General features: G+C 46.0%; 1 protein-coding gene across 4 annotated transcripts in view; it reads right to left on the reverse strand.

Moving 5' to 3' along the window:
• Positions 1–627: 627 nt before the first annotated feature.
• The window catches only part of capn3b (calpain 3b), a 28017-nt gene continuing 9773 nt past the window's right edge, over positions 628–18871 (reverse strand). Inside the window, exons 4-23 of one of the 4 annotated variants that reach the window (XM_031836946.1) lie at positions 18204–18337; positions 17785–17953; positions 17600–17683; positions 16564–16661; positions 16311–16388; positions 16028–16188; positions 15662–15834; positions 14962–14973; positions 12563–12771; positions 11265–11301; positions 9746–9775; positions 8824–8910; positions 7731–7808; positions 7576–7633; positions 7181–7245; positions 6687–6755; positions 4941–5019; positions 1996–2112; positions 1644–1702; positions 628–1523 (exon numbers count right to left, since the gene is read on the reverse strand). In XM_031836946.1, the coding sequence (XP_031692806.1) occupies positions 1497–1523; positions 1644–1702; positions 1996–2112; positions 4941–5019; positions 6687–6755; positions 7181–7245; positions 7576–7633; positions 7731–7808; positions 8824–8910; positions 9746–9775; positions 11265–11301; positions 12563–12771; positions 14962–14973; positions 15662–15834; positions 16028–16188; positions 16311–16388; positions 16564–16661; positions 17600–17683; positions 17785–17953; positions 18204–18337 (1824 nt within the window). In that variant the 3' untranslated portion in view covers positions 628–1496. Of the gene's footprint in view, positions 1524–1643; positions 1703–1995; positions 2113–4940; positions 5020–6686; positions 6756–7180; positions 7246–7575; positions 7634–7730; positions 7809–8817; positions 8911–9745; positions 9776–11264; positions 11302–12562; positions 12772–14961; positions 14974–15661; positions 15835–16027; positions 16189–16310; positions 16389–16563; positions 16662–17023; positions 17029–17599; positions 17684–17784; positions 17954–18203; positions 18338–18871 lie in introns of those variants that run through there. The other 3 variants (XM_031836945.1, XM_031836947.1, XM_031836948.1) reach the window with 3 other exon arrangements.

The following is an 18871-nucleotide window of genomic DNA, read 5'->3' on the forward strand; positions in this document are numbered from 1 at the left end:
GCCATATATCACAAACCCCAGAAGTGCCTTATTGCGATTATAAACTGGTTACTAATGTAATTATAGCAGTAAAAATAAATGTTTTGTCACCCGTGATATACGGTCTGATATACCACGGCTATCAGCATTCAGGGCTCGAACCATCCAGTTTATGATTAGAGTTGGCGATCTAGCTAATGTGTTTTGCGTTTCCACTTCCTCATGTGGTGAATTAGCACTAATTAACTTTAGGCCTATATATAATATTAGCGCACATAAAGATTAAGGCAAATTCATCTCTCTTGAACAAAAACATCTGAAAATTCAGGAGCCCTATTTTGACCATAAAATATAAAAACATCCTAATTGTCAACCCAACAACTCATTTTTCTAATAACATCCTTAATAAAGCATTGTGAATGACTTTATAATGACTTTAAAAGATTACTCAAATGTATTCTATTGTGTGACACTGCACGAAAAATAGTTTTTGGTACCACCAACTAAAAAAAGTGTGAGAACAATGTTAGACTAGAGCCCTGTTCATTGTAGACCATCTAACCGTTGTTCACATCAATGTTCAGTTCTGTTGGAGAAAACCAATCCGCCTTATTGGGTAGATGAGTTATCGGGTAATTGTGGCAATGCTTAATTTACATCGTATTTATTTGAAATCCTAAACATTCATTATACAATTCAACCTGGGATCAACATTAAGAGATTTGGTTTAGCGTTCAAGACTCGATAACTCTCATCCCATACTGTACATACTGGGACACATTCGTAAAGTTTGAATTTAATGGAAGAAGAAAAAAAATGCTTCTGAAACAATCCAGTCCAACAACGTCATCACTGTCTCTCGAGATCTGAGTATCCACATGATATTATCACAGAGACTTACAGGAACACAACATTGACCTTGTAATGTAGTTACCACCAATGACTTAAAGGGGAATGGGAACACTTCAGGAAGTAAAGCTAAGCAATGATATGTATTCAATCCACTAATGCTAAACATGTTATTTACAGTGAGCTGGTGTTCTAAAACCTTCCCCTTTAAGGACAGGCAATAACACTTGAATGTACTGGAGCAAGGGTTCCCCATTCAAGTCCCTCGGTGCTGCCAGGGTGATACCTCTCACCAGTCAAAGTTGACATTCCAGGTGGTCTTTCTCTCCAGCCAACCTGTGTGTCTTAGAAGATCGCTACATCGTGTTAATGTACTTTCTTGAGACATTACACACTTCTCTCGGCGTCGTGAGATATATCATTTGTGCAGCGTGACTGCAGAACATATCACCATTGCATTTAATTTGTTTTCTATGCTAGAATGAGAGTAATGGCAATGTCTTGTCAGAGTGAGAACATGGGGAATTGGCTGAGGTAGAGGAAGGCGATGTTGGTAGAAGCATGGCTGAGGGTAGACCAGAGAGCAGGACTCCTCTGATGGCTGGGTGATCTAAGCGATGTTGGTAGAAGCATAGCTGAGGTTAGACCAGAGAGCATGGCTGGGTGATCTAAGCATACATGGTCAACTGGAGCCACTGTAACAAGAGGAGATGAAAAACAAAAACAGGTTAAGACTGGAGATGAAAGAAAGCAGAAGAGGACAGGAGTTAATGGACTGAATTCCTCTTTGTATGGACGTGACGTGACCTTTTTACCTCGAGGACGTTGAGCTTGATTGTGCCGTCTCCGTTTTTGTCAAAGGCATGGAACGTCCCTGCAAAGAGACCTCGTACAGATCAAACAGTAGCTCTATCAGTGGAGGCTACTGAGGGGAGGACGGCTCACAATAATGGCCGGAATGGAGCAAATGGAAACCATGTATTTGATACCGTTCCACCAATAGCTCTCTGGTCAATACCACAAGTCCTTCCTCTGCAATTAAGTTGCCACCAACCTCCTGTGACCACCACCTATCTTTCTCTGTTATCTCTGACTCTTATTCAATGAGATGAATGCCTGTTGATGTTTCTGGTGGAATTTACATTTATCAAACCAGTGTGTACTTACTGAACATGCCTTCTAGCCTGACGAAGCAGCAGATGAAGCTGTCAAAGTCGATGTTGAGGTGCTCGTCAGCGTAGCGCATCGTGATGATGTCATACAGCTGGTTGTTTAAGCGGAACCCTAAATGGAATGGGGGGGGGGGGGCAGTGGAACGGATACAAGATGAAGGATTTGCTGTAACCACAGTGGAAGATATTTTGTCATGTGCTCTTTCCGAACAATACAATAAATCAATATACTGTATGTAGTACTCAAAAAAATACAAAAGTCAAGAAGAACTGTGATGGAAAATTGTGTGAAGAGACAGCCTTAAATGTTAATTTTGTCTTCCGTGTCATAATTAATCTTTGGTCCTGCCTGTGCTTAGTAAAGATATGTGGCAGAATGCCCTGAATATGTTCTATAAGTTAAAATAGGAGACGGTCCCAAACACATGCAGGAACCAACCGTATGAACCATGCACATATAACTTGTCTGTGTAAGCAGTATATAAGACAACTAACGGGACTGCCCCAGCAGAGCTCCTGACAGACGTGTACTGTGGTGCATCAAGTTTGCTGGAACCTCTCCAGTTAAATCAATCATCCTTTATTGTCAGTTAAGTTTGACTTTGAATGTCCCTGTGTAGAAGTTCCATGACAGAACAAAAATTCACAAGAATAGAAAGATCAAGAGAAAGTAAGCTATATACAGGGTCAAAGTTCCTAGGGTCAGTGCCAGTACCATATTTACAATGCAGGGATACTTTTGGTCATGTAGTGTATGGGCATAAAAATGTAAAAAATCATGGACAGACAATTTCTACGCGCCAGGCTCCGTTCTGTGAGCTTGTGTGGCCTACCATGTTGCGGCATTGTTGCTCCTAGATGTTTCCGCTTCACAATAACAGCACTTACAGTTGACCGGGGCAGCTTTAGCAGGGCAGAAATTTCACAAACGGACTTGTTGGAAAGAGATCTTCAGTAAGGTTTGAATGTAAATAAGAGCCCTTACAGTTTGCATTTAGTGGGGGTTGAGATTCTACTACCAACGTTTGTCTATGAAGATTGCATGGTTGTGTGCTCAATTTTATGAACCTGTCAGCAATGAGTGTGGCTAAAAAGCAGAATCCACTAACTTGAAGGGGTGTCCACATACTGCTATATATATATATATATATATATATATATATATATAGTGTATGTATACGGGTAAGGTGACATCAGGATATCAACTTAGCAAAAAAAGAAACGTCCTCTCACCGTCAACTGCTTTTATTTCAGCAAACTTAACATGTGTAAATATGTCTATGAGCATAACAAGATTCAACAACTGAGACATAAACTGAACAAGTTCCACAGACATGTGACTAACTGGTGAGGACCTGTCTTACAACAGGCCTACAAGCCCTCAGTCCAGCCTCTCTCAGCCTATTGCGGACAGTCTGAGCACTGATGGAGGGACAGTGCGTTCCTGGTGTAACTCGGGCAGTTGTTGTTACCATCCTGTACCTGTCCCGCAGGTGTGATGTTCGGATGTACCGATCCTGTGCAGGTGTTGTTACACGTGGTCTGCCACTGTGAGGACGATCAGCTGTCCGTCCTGTCTCCCTGTAGCGCTGTCTTAGGCGTCTCACAGTACGGCCATTGCAATTTATTGCCCTGGTCACATCTGCAGTCCTCATGCCTCCTTGCAGCATGCCTAAGTCATGTTCACGCAGATGAGCAGGGACCCTGGGCAACTTTATTTTGGTGTTTTTCAGAGTCAGTAGAAAGGCCTCTTTAGTGTCCTAATTTTTCATAACTGTGACCTTAATTGCCTACCGTCTGTAAGCTGTTAGTGCCTTAACGACCGTTCCACAGGTGCATGTTCATTAATTGTTCATTGACCAAGCATAGGAAACAGTGTTTAAACCCTTGACAATGAAGATCTGTGAAGTTATTTGGATTTTTACGAATTATCTTTGAAAGATAGGGTCCTGAAAAAGGGACGTTTCTTTTTTTGCTGAGTTTATGATCCACAGAGTAGCAGCAGCGTATATGAAGATTGTGTGTGTGTGTACGTGTAGCGTCTGTATGAATGTGTGTGTGCTGGAGTGCCCGTGTGAGTGAGTGTGTAGCGTGTGCATAGAGACAGTGCAAACGTAAATAGAAGGGTCATTGCAGATAGTCCATGTAGGCATTTTATTAGCTATTTAGCAGTCTTATTGCTTGGGGATAGAAGCTGTTCAGGAGCCTGTTGGTGTCAGACTTGAATCACCAGTAGCGCTTGCTGTTCTGAAGCAGAGAGAACAGTCTATGGTTTGGGTGGCTGGAGTCCGAGCCTTCCTTTTACACCGGCTGATATAGAGGTCCTGGATGGCAGAGAGCTCGGCCCCAATGATGTACTGGGCTGTCTGCACAAGCCTCTGTAGCACCATGTAATCGAGGGCGGTACAGTTTCCGTACTAAGCCGTGATGCAGCCAGTCAAGATGCTTTCAATGGTGCAGCTGTAGAACTTTTAGAGGATTTGAGGGCCCATGCCCATGTCCTTTCAACCTGACTGTGGTTTGTGTGTGTGGTTCATAATACCCTTTTTACACTAGTACTGAGCCAAGCCGAGCTTCACTGGCCTGGTTAAACATCCACTATAGCTGTTGGATTGGAACCATGCTGGAAAGGAAAATGTGAAAAGAAAATATCTAAGCCAACACTGTGTGCCATGGTTCGGGTCAGCACTCTAAAGGAGTAATCAACTCATGGCTCTCTGGGAAGACTTCTAAGTCCATTCACCTGGAGGCACATTCAGCAAGACGAAACATTTTGGAACGTTCAGATACAAATTTGTAGAACAAACATGCGTCTGACATGTAGAATAATAAGTCGGCTCGGTTCATGGTATTGCTATCTGTAACATTAGAAAACGTTTGGCAACTGAACGTGGCCCTGCTGGAACTAAACGGCTGAATAAGTTTGTCCATGGAACTCACCTGCGTCATTGACTGCGTTCCTCATCTCAAAGCTGCTGATGGTGCTGGATTTGTCCTTGTCATACTTCTTGAAGATCAGCTGCACACAGTGAACACATAACAGTCAATCTCAATGAATTTCAATATTGGGCCGAAAATTATCTGTTGATGATCGCTGTGAATCCATCTCTCTCAAACTCTAGGTGGCATTCTGCCTTCTCCCTACAGCTATTACCTTCGCCCACAACATGTGAACTACAATCCCCACGCTGTGTTTTAATGTTTAATAATCATTGCTTACGATATGGTTTTCAAAACATATGGTCCTTATCTTTCATCAGCAAGAAAGAATCCTTCAAATAAAAAAGATGCAATTCCCGTAGCAGTTAAAGATCCATACAAATAAATTCATTAAAAATCCTACAATGTGATTTTCTGGATTTTTTTTCCTAATTTTGTCTGTCATAGTTGAAGTGTACCTATGATGAAAATTTCAGGCCTCTCTCATCTTTTTAAGTGGGAGAACTTGCACAATTGGTGGCTGACTAAATACTTTTTTGCCCCACTGTATAGAGCCTCCATCCTACTAAACTACACTGTAGCAGTTACAGATCCATACAGCTATAGAGCCTTCATCATACTAAACTGCACTGTAGCAGTGACAGATAGGTTAAGATAAGGTAGTTAAGCAAAGATCCATACAGTTACACAGTAGGCGCCTCTATCTGACGAAATTACACTTCCGCTACTCTTCCTGAGTTACACTTACGCACAGGTGTTCGGAGCATGCTAGATAGCTAATTCGCACAGGTGTTCGGAGCATGCTAGATAGCTAATTCGCACAGGTGTTCGGAGTATGCTAGATAGCTAATTCGCACAGGTGTTCGGAGCATGCTAGATAGCTAATTCGCACAGGTGTTCGGAGCATGCTAGATAGCTAATTCGCACAGGTGTTCGGAGCATGCTAGATAGCTAATTCGCACAGGTGTTCGGAGCATGCTAGATAGCTAATTCGCACAGGTGTTCGGAGCATGCTAGATAGCTAATTTGCACAGGTGTTCGGAGCATGCTAGATAGCTAATTCGCACAGGTGTTCGGAGCATGCTAGATAGCTAATTCGCACAGGTGTTCGGAGCATGCTAGATAGCTAATTCGCACAGGTGTTCGGAGCATGCTAGAATAGCTCATTCGCACAGGTGTTCGGAGCATGCTAGAATAGCTAATTCGCACAGGTGTTCGGAATATGCTAGATAGCTAATTCGCACAGGTGTTCGGAGCATGCTAGATAGCTAATTCGCACAGGTGTTCGGAGCATGCTAGATAGCTCATTCGCACAGGTGTCCGGAGCATGCTAGATAGCTAATTCGCACAGGTGTTCGGAGCATGCTAGATAGCTCATTCGCACAGGTGGTCACCTCTTGTCTTCCGTCTGTTTTCTGTAAACAAGCGCTGTAACATGGAGATATGGCCATGTGGGAACACTAATCCTATCAAGGTGGGTTTCAATTTAACATTTTTTACAATTTTTTATATTTTTTATCGCTGATATGAAAGATAAGGTCCTTATGCTTCCAAAACCGTACTGCATGTTAATGTTCCGTTTGAGCGTCGGGGGCTCTTAACAAAAAAAATGCAGAAGACTCCTCCTTCATCCTAACATTTCACTTAGTAGTGATGGCAACGGGAGACTAAGGGTAAATTAGATTTAAGGGGAAGTTTTCCCCTCAACCATCAGGCTCTGGAGAGTTATGGACAGGAGGATCCTACCTGCCAGGCTTTGATCTTACTCCACAGGTGTTTGAACTCCTGCAGGTTCAGTTTTCCTGTGCCGTCCGTCTGAGAAGTAGTTAAGGAAGAAACACCAGGCAATATTTTACCGTGTGAAGTAGTGGAGGCTGGTGGGAGGAGCTATAGGAAGATGGGCTCATTGTATTGACGGGAATGGAATTAATGGAGCAGAGTCCATTTATGTAGTTTCCATGTTTGATGTGTATGATACCTTCCATTAATTCCATTCCAGCTTTTACAATGAGCCTGTCCTCCTATAGCTCCTCCCACCAGCCTCCTCTGGTGTGAAGAACTGCATTTCATAGAATTATGTATGTTTTTTGAAGTACTGCTTTTACTACTGTATCCGTCCGTACCTTTTTAATATTGTTGTTTGCTCTGTGTTTACATAGACAGGCAACCAGAGTCGTAGACCCGAGATGGTATTAGAAACATTCAAATAGAGTTCCAGTATTAATCATATGGGAGGATACATCCATCAAAGCGATCATGCTCCGGCAACTCTCTAAGCTGAAGCCGTCCGTCTTCATGTCATTATCTGTGGAGAAAAATATCATTTGGAAGACAAGTGCATACTACAGAGTGGACACTACGTAACAAGTGTACAAAAAGGACATGACAGGTGGACATCACAGGAGGTTGGTGGCACCTTAATTGAGGGAGGACAGACTCGTGGTAATGGCTGGAGCGGAATAGGTGGAATCGTATCAAATATGTCAAACACATGGTTTCCATGGTTTCCATTCGCTCCATTCCAGCCATTATTATGAGCCGTCCTCCTCTCAGCAGCCTCCACTGACGGACATAGTGGGCACAAGGGAAGAGGAAGGTTCTGGCATTAAAAATGAGGGATCATGACAGCACTCACGTTTTTCCAGTACCCTTTTCATGACCACCTTGAGCTCGTTGGCACAGATCTGCATGTCCTATAGAGGGGACATATCTCCTTTGAGCTGTGTGCATGTAGACCCCCTCAGTATAACCTATCCTTATCGCCCCCTCGGGTGTCACACCATCACTCACCTCCCCAGCAATCTGCTGGTAAATGGCCCTAAACATTTTGTGTTCTCCGCTCTCCTCATCCGGTTGCTGTGGTTTTGGCTGATTGGGAAAGTGAGAGAAAGAAACGTTTAGAGAAGATCGATGGAAGTGAAGGCATGATGTTATCAGGTTTCAGGCTGGTTTAAAAAGTGGTATATCCCAACATGCACTACACAAAGCCATGCTAATTTTGATTGCATTGTGGACATCCATAGACAAATGGCGAAAGTAAAATCTGCCCTAAATGTCTATCATTTGTTTATTCATTACCCCTTTCCACCAGAGGAGGAACCATGGTAACCAATCAATGGCAGATATGAGTATGTAAATACACAGTTCCTCAGAACAGGTGCATTGTTACTGGAGATAGGTTGACCTTTTAAATCTGATTGTGGATCAGTGGGGGTGTCCGGAAGTCTCCCCCTGGTCAGGACAGGAGATGCTATGTGGCCTGGGGTAGATTTGGTTTCAGCCCTGTCACTGACCCCGTAATTTAGTAGGTCAGAGGTTACACTGTGCTAATGGCTACATTGGAGAATGCAAAATGGTGTAAAATACCTACAGGTAGAATTGTGTCAAGTGCAACTTCACTGGCATGGTTTGGGTGCGTGCACACGCATAAACACACACCTAAACACATATACATTCATGCTACACACACATCACAACTGATGCTACTAGACTCTTATTTTTATGCAAATTCCCGCCCAATTTAAACACTTGCCCCCCAATCCCCTCCCTGTCTTGGCCACCTTGACAAACACATGCCTTCACAATAGGTTTCACCACAAACAACCCTCCCCTCTGCCCCCCTCCTCTCTCAAAGGAGAACAACCCTCCTCTCTGCCCCCCTCCTCTCTCAAAGGAGAACAACCCTCCCCTCTGCCCCTCTCCTCTCTCAAAGGAGAACAACCCTCCCTTCTGCCCCTCTCCTCTCTCAAAGGAGAACAACCCTCCCCTCTGCCCCCCTCCTCTCTCAAAGGAGAACAACCCTCCCCTCTGCCCCCCTCCTCTCTCAAAGGAGAACAACCCTCCCCTCTGCCCCCCTCCTCTCTCAAAGGAGAACAACCTTTACTTTCTCTTTCTTCTCCTTCTGAACCTCGATGTCATCTTGCTCAATCTCCTTGTTGGCCTTCGCTCTGTCTGATACAAACACGATGGGCTGGGGGTGGGCGTTGGGTGGATGGTGGGGGTGGGGGTGGGGTGGATGGTGGCGGGATGGTAGTGGTGGGGTGGGGGTGGTAATGGTGGGGTGGATGGTGGCGGGATGGTAGTGGTGGGGTGGGGGTGGTAGTGGTAGTGGTGGGGTGGGGGTGGTAGTTGTGGGGTGGACGGTGGTGGTTTGGGGGGTGGTAATGGGGGGGAAGTGGTAGACGGTCGTGGGGTGGATGGTGGGAGGGGGTAGTTGAAGTGACACAGGGGTTAGAGATGATTGGTGGTATAGGTGGACATGTGACACAGGGGTTAGAGATGATTGGTGGTATAGGTGGACATGTGACACAGGGGTTAGAGATGATTGGTGGTATAGGTGGACATGTTATACAAGGGTTAGAGATGATTGGTGGTATAGGTGGACATGTGACACAGGGGTTAGAGATGATTGGTGGTAGAGGTGGACATGTGACACAGGGGTTAGAGATGATTGGTGGTAGAGGTGAAAGACACAGAATAGAAGAAGAAAATGACAGTAAACTCACTGGACGTAGAACAACATTTCCATTAGCCTGGATCCCTTTCTGTTTGTGCTGTATAGCCAACTCCTGTGTTTGGTATAGTAATGGCCGTAGGAGTTGGGCTTCACAGCTCGAAGAGATCAGGGGCCCCCGGGCTAATGTTCAATTGGCTTTAAGTCTACATGTGAAATGACACTGGTCGCAATGGTAATTTATTTAATCTTGCGAGAAATGAAAGAGGATGTCATGAAAAACATCCAATATTCAATGTCTCGTCATAATTTGGGTAAATCAAAAGAAACTATGATGATGCACACACTGTACCTTTCCTTTCTTTGTCCTGTTTTTGCCTTGCTGTCGGCGTGAGGAAGAAATGGACAATAAACATAAAAATGAAATGGAGAAGTTAACATTGAAATGAACAATGAACCATCAAACCCTGGTCAGTAATAGTAATGAGAGAGAGAGAGAGATAGAGAGAAGGGGAGAGAGAGAGAGAGAAGGGGAGAGAGAGAGAGAGAGAGAAGGGGAGAGAGAGAGAGAGAAGGGGAGAGAGAGAGAGAGAGAGAGAGAGAAGGGGAGAGAGGGAGAGAGAGAGAAAGAGAGAAGGGAAGATGGAGAGAGAGAGATTGTCAGTGGTGGGACTATATTTTTCATTCAAGTTTGAGTGATGTATTAATTGTAGGCGGAGGACAAAGACGCAGACATACAGACATGAACAGGTGCATATGGACAACAGGTTGATTTGATTCGATTTATTAGGATCCCCATCAGCCGACGCCAATGGCAACAGCTAGTCTTACTGGGGTCCGACACACGAAAAAGACAAAACAGACAAAACACTTTACAATTTAAAAACATGAACATGTAGTGTGTGTGTGCATCTATCAGTTCCACATACATGTCAGTACATACACACAACTAGTAGGTCACATGAGAAAGAGGCGTTGTGCCGTGAAGTGTTGCTTTATTTGTTTTTTGAAACCAGGGTTGCTGTTCACTTGCTCTATATAAGATGGAAAGGAGTTCCATGCACTCATGGCACTGTATAATACTGAACGTTTCCTTGAATTTGTTCTGGACCTGGACACTGTGAAAAGACCCCTGGTGGCAGGTCTGGTAGGGTAAGTGTGTGTATCAGTGCTGTGTGTAAGTTGACTATGCAAACAATTTGGAATTTCCAACTCATTAATGTTTCTTATAAAAACAAGAAGTGACACAGTCATTCTCTCCTCATCTCTTAGCGAAGATAGACTGGCATGCTTAGTATTTATATTAGCCCTCTGATTACAATGAAGAGCAGGACGTGTCGCTCTGTTCTGGGCCAGCTGCAGCTTAACTAGGTCTTTCTTTGCAGCACTGGACCATATGACTGGACAATAATCAAGATTAGACTAAACTAGAGCCTGCAGGACTTGCTTTGTGGTGTCAAAGCAGAGCATCTCTTTATTACGGACAGACCTCTCCCCTTCTTTACAACCATTGAATCTATATGTTTTGACCAAGACAGTTTACAATCTATGGTAACACCAAGTAATTTAGTCTCCTTAACTTGATCAACAGCCACACCATTCATTGCCAGATTCAGCTCAGGTCTAGAACTTAGGGAATGATTTGTACCAAATACAATACTATTACTTTTATAGATGTTCAGGACCAATTAATTACTGGCCACCCATTCCAAAACAGACTGCAACTCTTTAAGGGTTTCAGTGACTTCATTAGCTGTGGTTGCTGACGCGTACATGGTTGAATCATCAGCATACATGGACACACATGCTTTGTTTAATGCCTGTGGCAAGTCAGAGAGAGAGGAGAGAGAGACGCAAGTCCATTTACTAACCTCTATATGGTCTGACCTAATTGTATTTTCGGTTTCCCTGAAAGAGAACAGAGAGACATTACTCATCACCATCGAAGGCGCAAGATCAAAGGCATGGAAGCTTCATTTTTTCTGTCACCCTTGACTGGCATGCCACCCACACATGCACCCACACATGCACCCACACATGCACCCACATGCACCCACATGCACCCACATGCAGACACACACACACACACACAAATGGCCATCCACAGAAACAAATGAATCCACACACTCATTCATAGAAACACCAACACACTGAAATACCCCGCCACCATAGCAGCCCCTCTCTCTCTTTCTCTCTCCCCTAACCCCTCTACCATAGCAACCCCTCTCTCTCTCTCCCCTAACCCCTCTATCATAGCAACCCCTCTCTCTCCCCTAACCCCTCTACCATAGCAGCCGCTCTCTCTCTCCCCTAACCCCTCTACCATAGCAACCCCTCTCTCTCCCCTAACCCCTCTACCATAGCAGCCGCTCTCTCTCATCCCTAACCCCTCTACCATAGCAACCCCTCTCTCTCTCCCCTAACCCCTCTACCATAGCAACCCAGCCCCCTTTTCTCTCCCTCCCCTAACCCCTCTACCATAGCAGCCCCTCTCTCTCCCCTAACCCCTCTACCATAGCAGCCGCTCTCTCTCTCCCCTAACCCCTCTACCATAGCAGCCGCTCTCTCTCTCCCCTAACCCCTCTACCATAGCAACCCCTCTCTCTCTCCCCTAACCCCTCTACCATAGCAACCCCTCTCTCTCTCCCCTAACCCCTCTACCATAGCAACCCAGCCCCCTTTTCTCTCCCTCCCCTAACCCCTCTACCATAGCAGCCCCTCTCTCTCTCCCCTAACCCCTCTACCATAGCAGCCCCTCTCTCTCTCCCCTAACCCCTCTACCATAGCAGAACCTCTCTCTCTTTCCCCTAACCCCTCTACCATAGCAACCCAGCCCCCTTTTCTCTCCCTCCCCTAACCCCTCTACCATAGCAGCCCCTCTCTCTCTCCCCTAACCCCTCTACCATAGCAGCCCCTCTCTCTCTCCCCTAACCCCTCTACCATAGCAGAACCTCTCTCTCTCCCCTAACCCCTCTACCATAGCAGTCCCTCTCTCTCTCCCCTAACCCCTCTACCATAGCAACCCTCTCTCTCTCCCCTAACCCTTCTACCATAGCTGCCGATCTCGCTCTCTTTCTCCCCTAACCCCTCTACCATAGCTGCCCCTCTCTCTCTCCCCTAACCCTTCTACCATAGCAGCCCCTCTCTCCCTCCACTCCCAGTCACTCACTCTGAGGTGCTGTTCTTCTCGGAGAAGACTCTGAGGATAAACTCTCCCTCCTCGTGGGGGTCAAAGGTCGAAGGGATGATCACGTACTCCCCGGGGGGCAGGCAGAATCGCTCGCTCACCTCACGCAGGTTGATGTAGGACTTGCATTTGGCCTTGGAGGCATTGTAAAGGAAGAAGTCTTTCTGCAGGTGCTGCTGGCTCCCAATCATCTGTAGAGAGAGAGGGGGATAGAGGATGGAGGGATAGAGAGAGAGGAGGGATAGAGGATGGAGGGATAGAAAGAGAGGAGGGATAGAGGATGGAGGGATATAGAGAGAGGAGGGATAGAGGATGGAGGGATAGAAAGAGAGGAGGGATAGAGGGAGAGAGGGGGATAGAGGATGGAGGGATAAAGAGAGAGGAGGGATAGAGGATGGAGGGATAGAAAGAGAGGGGGGGATAGAGGATGGAGGGATATAGAGAGAGGAGGGATAGAGGATGGAGGGATAGAAAGAGAGGAGGGATAGAGGATGGAGGGATAGAGAGAGAGGAGGGACAGAGGATAGAGGGATATAGAGAGAGGAGGGACAGAGGATGGAGGGATAGAAAGAGAGAGGGGGATAGAGGATGGAGGGATAGAGAGAGAGGAGGGACAGAGGATGGAGGGATAGAAAGAGAGGAGGGACAGAGGATGGAGGAACAGAGGATGGAGGGACAGAGGATGGAGGGATAGAGAGAGAGGAGGGACAGAGGATGGAGGGATAGAGAGAGAGGAGGGACAGAGGAGGGAGGGATAGAGAGAGAGGAGGGACAGAGGAGGGAGGGATATAGAGAGAGGGGGATAGGGGATGGAGGGATAGAGAGAGAGGAGTGATAGAGGATGGAGGGATAGAGAGAGAGGAGGGATAGAGGATGGAGGGATAGAGTGAGAGAGGGGGATAGAGGATGGAGGGATAGAGAGAGAGGAGGGATAGAAAGAGAGGAGGGATAGAGGATGGAGGGATAGACAGAGAGAGGAGGATAGAGGATGGAGGGATAGAGGGAGAGAGGGGGATAGAGGATGGAGGGATAGAGAGAGAGGAGGGTTAGAGGGAGAGAGGGGGATAGAGGATGGAGGGATAGAGAGAGAGGAGGGATAGAAAGAGAGGAGGGATAGAGGATGGAGGGATAGACAGAGAGAGGAGGATAGAGGATGGAGGTATAGACAGAGAGAGGGGGATAGAGGATGGAGGGATAGAGAGAGAGGAGGGATAGAGGGAGAGAGGGGGATAGAGGATGGAGGGACAGAGAGAGAGGAGGGTTAGAGGATGGAGGGATAGAGAGAGAGGAGGGATAGAAAGAGAGGAGGGATAGACAGAGAGAGGAGGGATAGAGGATGGAGGGATAGAGAGAGGGGAGGGATAGAGGATGGAGGGATAGAGAGAGAGGAGGGACAGAGGATGGAGGGACAGAGAGAGAGGAGGGATAGAGGATGGAGGGATAGAGAGAGGGGAGGGACAGAGGATGGAGGGACAGAGAGAGAGGAGGGACAGAGGATGGAGGGATAGAGGATGGAGGGATAGAGAGAGAGGAGGGACAGAGGATGGAGGGACAGAGAGAGAGGAGGGACAGAGGATGGAGGGATAGAGGATGGAGGGATAGAGGATGGAGGGATAGAGAGAGAGGAGGGACAGAGGATGGAGGGATAGAAAGAGAGGGGGATAGAGGATTGAGGGATAGAGAGAGAGGAGGGACAGAGGATGGAGGGATAGAGAGAGAGGAGGGACAGAGGATGGAGGGATAGAGAGAGAGGAGGGACAGAAGATGGAGGGATAGAGAGAGAGGAGGGACAGAGGAGGGAGGGATAGAGAGAGAGGGGGATAGAGGATGGAGGGATATAGAGAGACGGGGATAGGGGATGGAGGGATAGAGAGAGAGGAGGGACAGAGGATGGAGGGATAGAAAGAGAGAGGGGGATAGAGGATGGAGGGACAGAGAACGGAGGGATAGAGAGAGAGGAGGGACAGAGGAGGGATGCACAGGCAATGACTTATCATACTAGATAAAGGAATTTTTAAAATGACTGAATCAGTATAATAGAATAAAACAAATGTCTAAGGTAGACCTGGGTAGATTATTTTCAAATATTTCACATATGTATTTGATGCAGTTCTGATAAAATAATATGTGTTTTTATCTGAAAGTCTCTTGTGTGTTTTTGGTGTGTTGTGTCGGCAATTTTATAACTAAGGTTTCATGTTGAACACACCAAGACAGAGCTACAAGTTAAGACAGAGGTACACCAAGTTTTACGTTCTGAAGCGGAGGTAGACTGACACACATAAGTAGCACTTTGACCACAGTCAGGTGACTACTGGGATAGCTCTGACATCAGCTCTGACATCATCACAACAAGGTCCTCCATTCCCTGGCCATCATACCTCTTTGGGCACCTGAGGACAAGAACATAAGTCACTATCACCATGACTACATTGCCAATATGGTAAACAAACACACTCCAGACCAGCTTGAACAAAACGGGAATTAGGTGCTCGACTGAGGGACTTGAAAATCCCCAAAACATTCCTTGCCCCAGGACACGCCAATGGGTGACTATCCAGGAAAATAAAGAAAAGGGAGCACTCAGTTTATGTATAGATCTGATCATTTATTGAACAAACATACAAACAGGCTTACGTTTTGAGCGATTAGCTCTTTGGCTTAGGGTTTCCTTTCACGAGGAAGGAGACTTCGCAAACCAGAAATCTCCATTTCTAACACTCTTCCCTCCAGAACCGAATTGAGCATCTGACCAAATTACGCACTATTTTAATTCTGGGTTAACCAAGATTAATATATGACTGATTTGATTTGAAATGCTAGAGCTAGGAGTTTTCCTAACCATACCACCTGACCTGGGCCATGTTCAGTAGGGCGCACCGTAGCAACATGTTTTGAAATGGTAAATAAATGTGAATATTTCTTCAGTAGTTTCGCCCCCTTCCACTCAATTTCGAAAATATGTAACTTGTTTTGTACCAACTGGTCACAACCCAGAAGAATGTCCCAGCATTTATCCTGGTTAGGTGATCAAGAATACCTCCAGTTGTGTCCTGTGGTTTATCAGGAGGTATAACCTACCTCGTAGATGGAGAATCCGATGGTGTAAAGCTTGGCACCCTTGCTGCGGTCTTTCCTCCGGCCCTTCTGCATCAGGGCCACCATGACGGTGCACGCCACATGCTCGGGGTCGTCGGGGTCATCGTCCTCCTCATACAGACGCATGCGGTACTGCGGGTTGGTCCAGAACGTGTCTGTGGGACATCAGAGACGTGGTCAGTGGGGGTCAATGTCTTCATTCTTACTAGGTACTAGTTTTGGCTAACAAGCAGCTGAGAAAGTGTGTAGTTGAAGCAGAATGAAGAGGGCATTATAACCATGATGTGCACCATTACAAATCAGCATAGTTCAAACACTATTTTTTCCAGCCCAAAGTCAACCTGGTACCTGGGAAGTTCCTGCAGCCTCCGGCGGAGCTGCCTCGTACCCAGCGGCCCTCGTTGACCGCCACCGTCCAGCTATGGGACCTGTCGTCCAGAAGTGTGTCAGGGGTCAGGTTACAGATCTCCAGCTTGGTGAAGTTCTTTTTGAAGTCCTCAAAGGATATCCTATATGGAGAATAAAGTAGAATAGATTGTAGTTTATCCATTTGCACAGGAATCCTTTGTTACAGTGCCCAGCCCTGATGTCTGAAACATTGACAATTATCAGAGGGCTTCGTTCAGCTCACCAAGTCTCGCTCGTCTCAACCGTCTTCTTCTTCAGCCTGGCCTTGTCTGAGCTGGAGATGGTGGACCATTCTTTGGACCTGCGGAGAGAAAATAAAAGTCGCCATGTTACATGTAGGCCACGTTGTTATGTTATGACTATGTTATGTATTTTATGTTTCTCTTGCTGCACAGCCAGTTTCTGGAAGAATAAAAATGATGGATTGTTTATTGATTTGAAGGGTTGATTGGTTGGCTGATTGATTCTGCACTCACTTGGCATTCCACGGCCCTTTCCATAGCACCATTCCCCAGGGGTTCCGCATTTGAACTAGGCGAATCTTGGTATCCTTGGTAACCTTAAGCTTGTCACACTAAGAAAGACACCCTTGGTCAGCAGTGAAAGACAGTTTGGCCCGCACCTCATATTAGTAGATACTGTGTTGTAACATATTCATAGAGTTGTTGTTCTTTATTTATTTCTTTGTTTTATGCCAGGTCTTATTTTATGCTATTTTTGAGAGTGCAATGTCCAGATTCAATCAACAACAATACAATAACATTAATTCAGGTTGTTCATCTGTCTAATAATGTTAAGTGCTACGTTACAGTTTGGTAGAGGTTTGACCAGAGGCTTTGGCTTTGACCGTGGCTCCATGACCATAACCGTACCTCCTCTAGTGTCTCCATGACCATAACCGTACCTCCTCTAGTGTCTCCATGACCATAACCGTACCTCCTCTAGTGTCTCCATGACCATAACCGTACCTCCTCTAGTGTCTCCATGACCATAACCGTACCTCCTCTAGTGTCTCCATGACCATAACCGTACCTCCTCTAGTGACTCCATGACCATAACCGTACCTCCTCTAGTGTCTCCATGACCATAACCGTACCTCCTCTAGTGACTCCATGACCATAACCGTACCTCCTCTAGTGGCTCCATGACCATTACCGTACCTCCTCTAGTGTCTCCATGACCATAACCATACCTCCTCTAGTGACTCCATGACCATAACCGTACCTCCTCTAGTGTCTCCATGACCATAACCGTACCTCCTCTAGTGTCTCCATGACCATAACCATACCTCCTCTAGTGACTCCATGACCATAACCGTACCTCCTCTAGTGGCTCCATGACCATTACCGTACCTCCTCTAGTGTCTCCATGACCATTACCGTACCTCCTCTAGTGTCTCCATGACCATAACCGTACCTCCTCTAGTGACTCCATGACCATAACCGTACCTCCTCTAGTGGCTCCATGACCATAACCGTACCTCCTCTAGTGGCTCCATGACCATTACCGTACCTCCTCTAGTGCAGTGATAGAGTAGGCGTGGCCTCTGACCAGTCCATTCGCAGTTTCAGTCTCACAGTGACTCGGCAGCAAGGCCTGCGAGAGTGATAGAATGGACAGACCATCAGAACAGAGATACAGGGTCGTGGGGTGCCTGGGTTCAGTCACAGTAGAAAGCACAGAGCAGACTGACTCACGTCTATGGAACAGCCCATCAGAGAGCCTCTCTCCAGGGCTTTCTTCATGATCTTGTAGAGTTCTTTTGGAGCCTCGGACATCTCAAAGAACTCTGTCACACCCCCAGTGAAGTCCTCCATGGCCTCCAGGGTGTTGCCACCTTTCAGGGCCTCGTAGGAACCGTGCAACCTGACCAGGAGACATCCATACAGTTTATGATTTTGTAGTAAACTTTACAAATTGTACATCATCTTGTATGATTTAAGTGGAGAATACAAAGGTGTGAATTCACTTTGGTCAATCTGAACCAGGTTATGCAAGTCGACAGTGACGCAGAGGCTGGGTTGTCGTTGCTGCTGTTGTTGTTGTTGAGCACCCTTATTTTCCCCAAGGTGTATTATTAATAGACTTGTGTTGTGGCATCATCATTCACACTTACTTGGCGTAAGCCTTCTCCAGCAGAGCGCTCCAGAACTCGTTCTTCCTGAAGGACTTGGTGAACACCAGCTGGTTATTGGAGGTGGGGATACGGTCGTCCACCACGACGTCCACCCATTCGCCATAACGCCAGAACTGCGGGATAATGGAAGCAAGGGAGGTGATGAGAGGTAGTGAGAGCTGGGTTGTGTTCAGTAGGGAGAAAATTATAAGAAAATATTGACACAGGGAGGTTCTATTTGTACTTTTCCTATTAGATCACAGAGTTTCATATTCCCATTGCAACATTTTTTTAAAGTGTGCCCTACTGAAGGTTCAGTGATTTATATTCAGTACAGGGAATATTTTTTGGCAAACATGAATAAGATATAAACTCAGCAAAAAAATAAATGTCCCTTTTTCAGGACCCTGTCTTTCAAAGATCATTCGTAAAAATCCAAATAACTTCACGGATCTTCATTGTAAAGGGTTCAAACACTGTTTCCCATGCTTGGTCAATTAAGTTAAGACATTTCAAACAGCTTACAGACAGTAGACAATTAAGGTCACAGTTATGAAAACTTAACACACTAAAGAGGCATTTCTACTGACTCTGAAAAACAAAACAAAAATGATGCCCAGGGTCCCTGCTCATCTGCGTGAAGGTGCCATAGGCATGCTGCAAGGAGG

This window comes from Oncorhynchus kisutch, linkage group LG12, assembly GCF_002021735.2.
Source record: "Oncorhynchus kisutch isolate 150728-3 linkage group LG12, Okis_V2, whole genome shotgun sequence".
Lineage (NCBI taxonomy): Eukaryota > Metazoa > Chordata > Actinopteri > Salmoniformes > Salmonidae > Oncorhynchus > Oncorhynchus kisutch.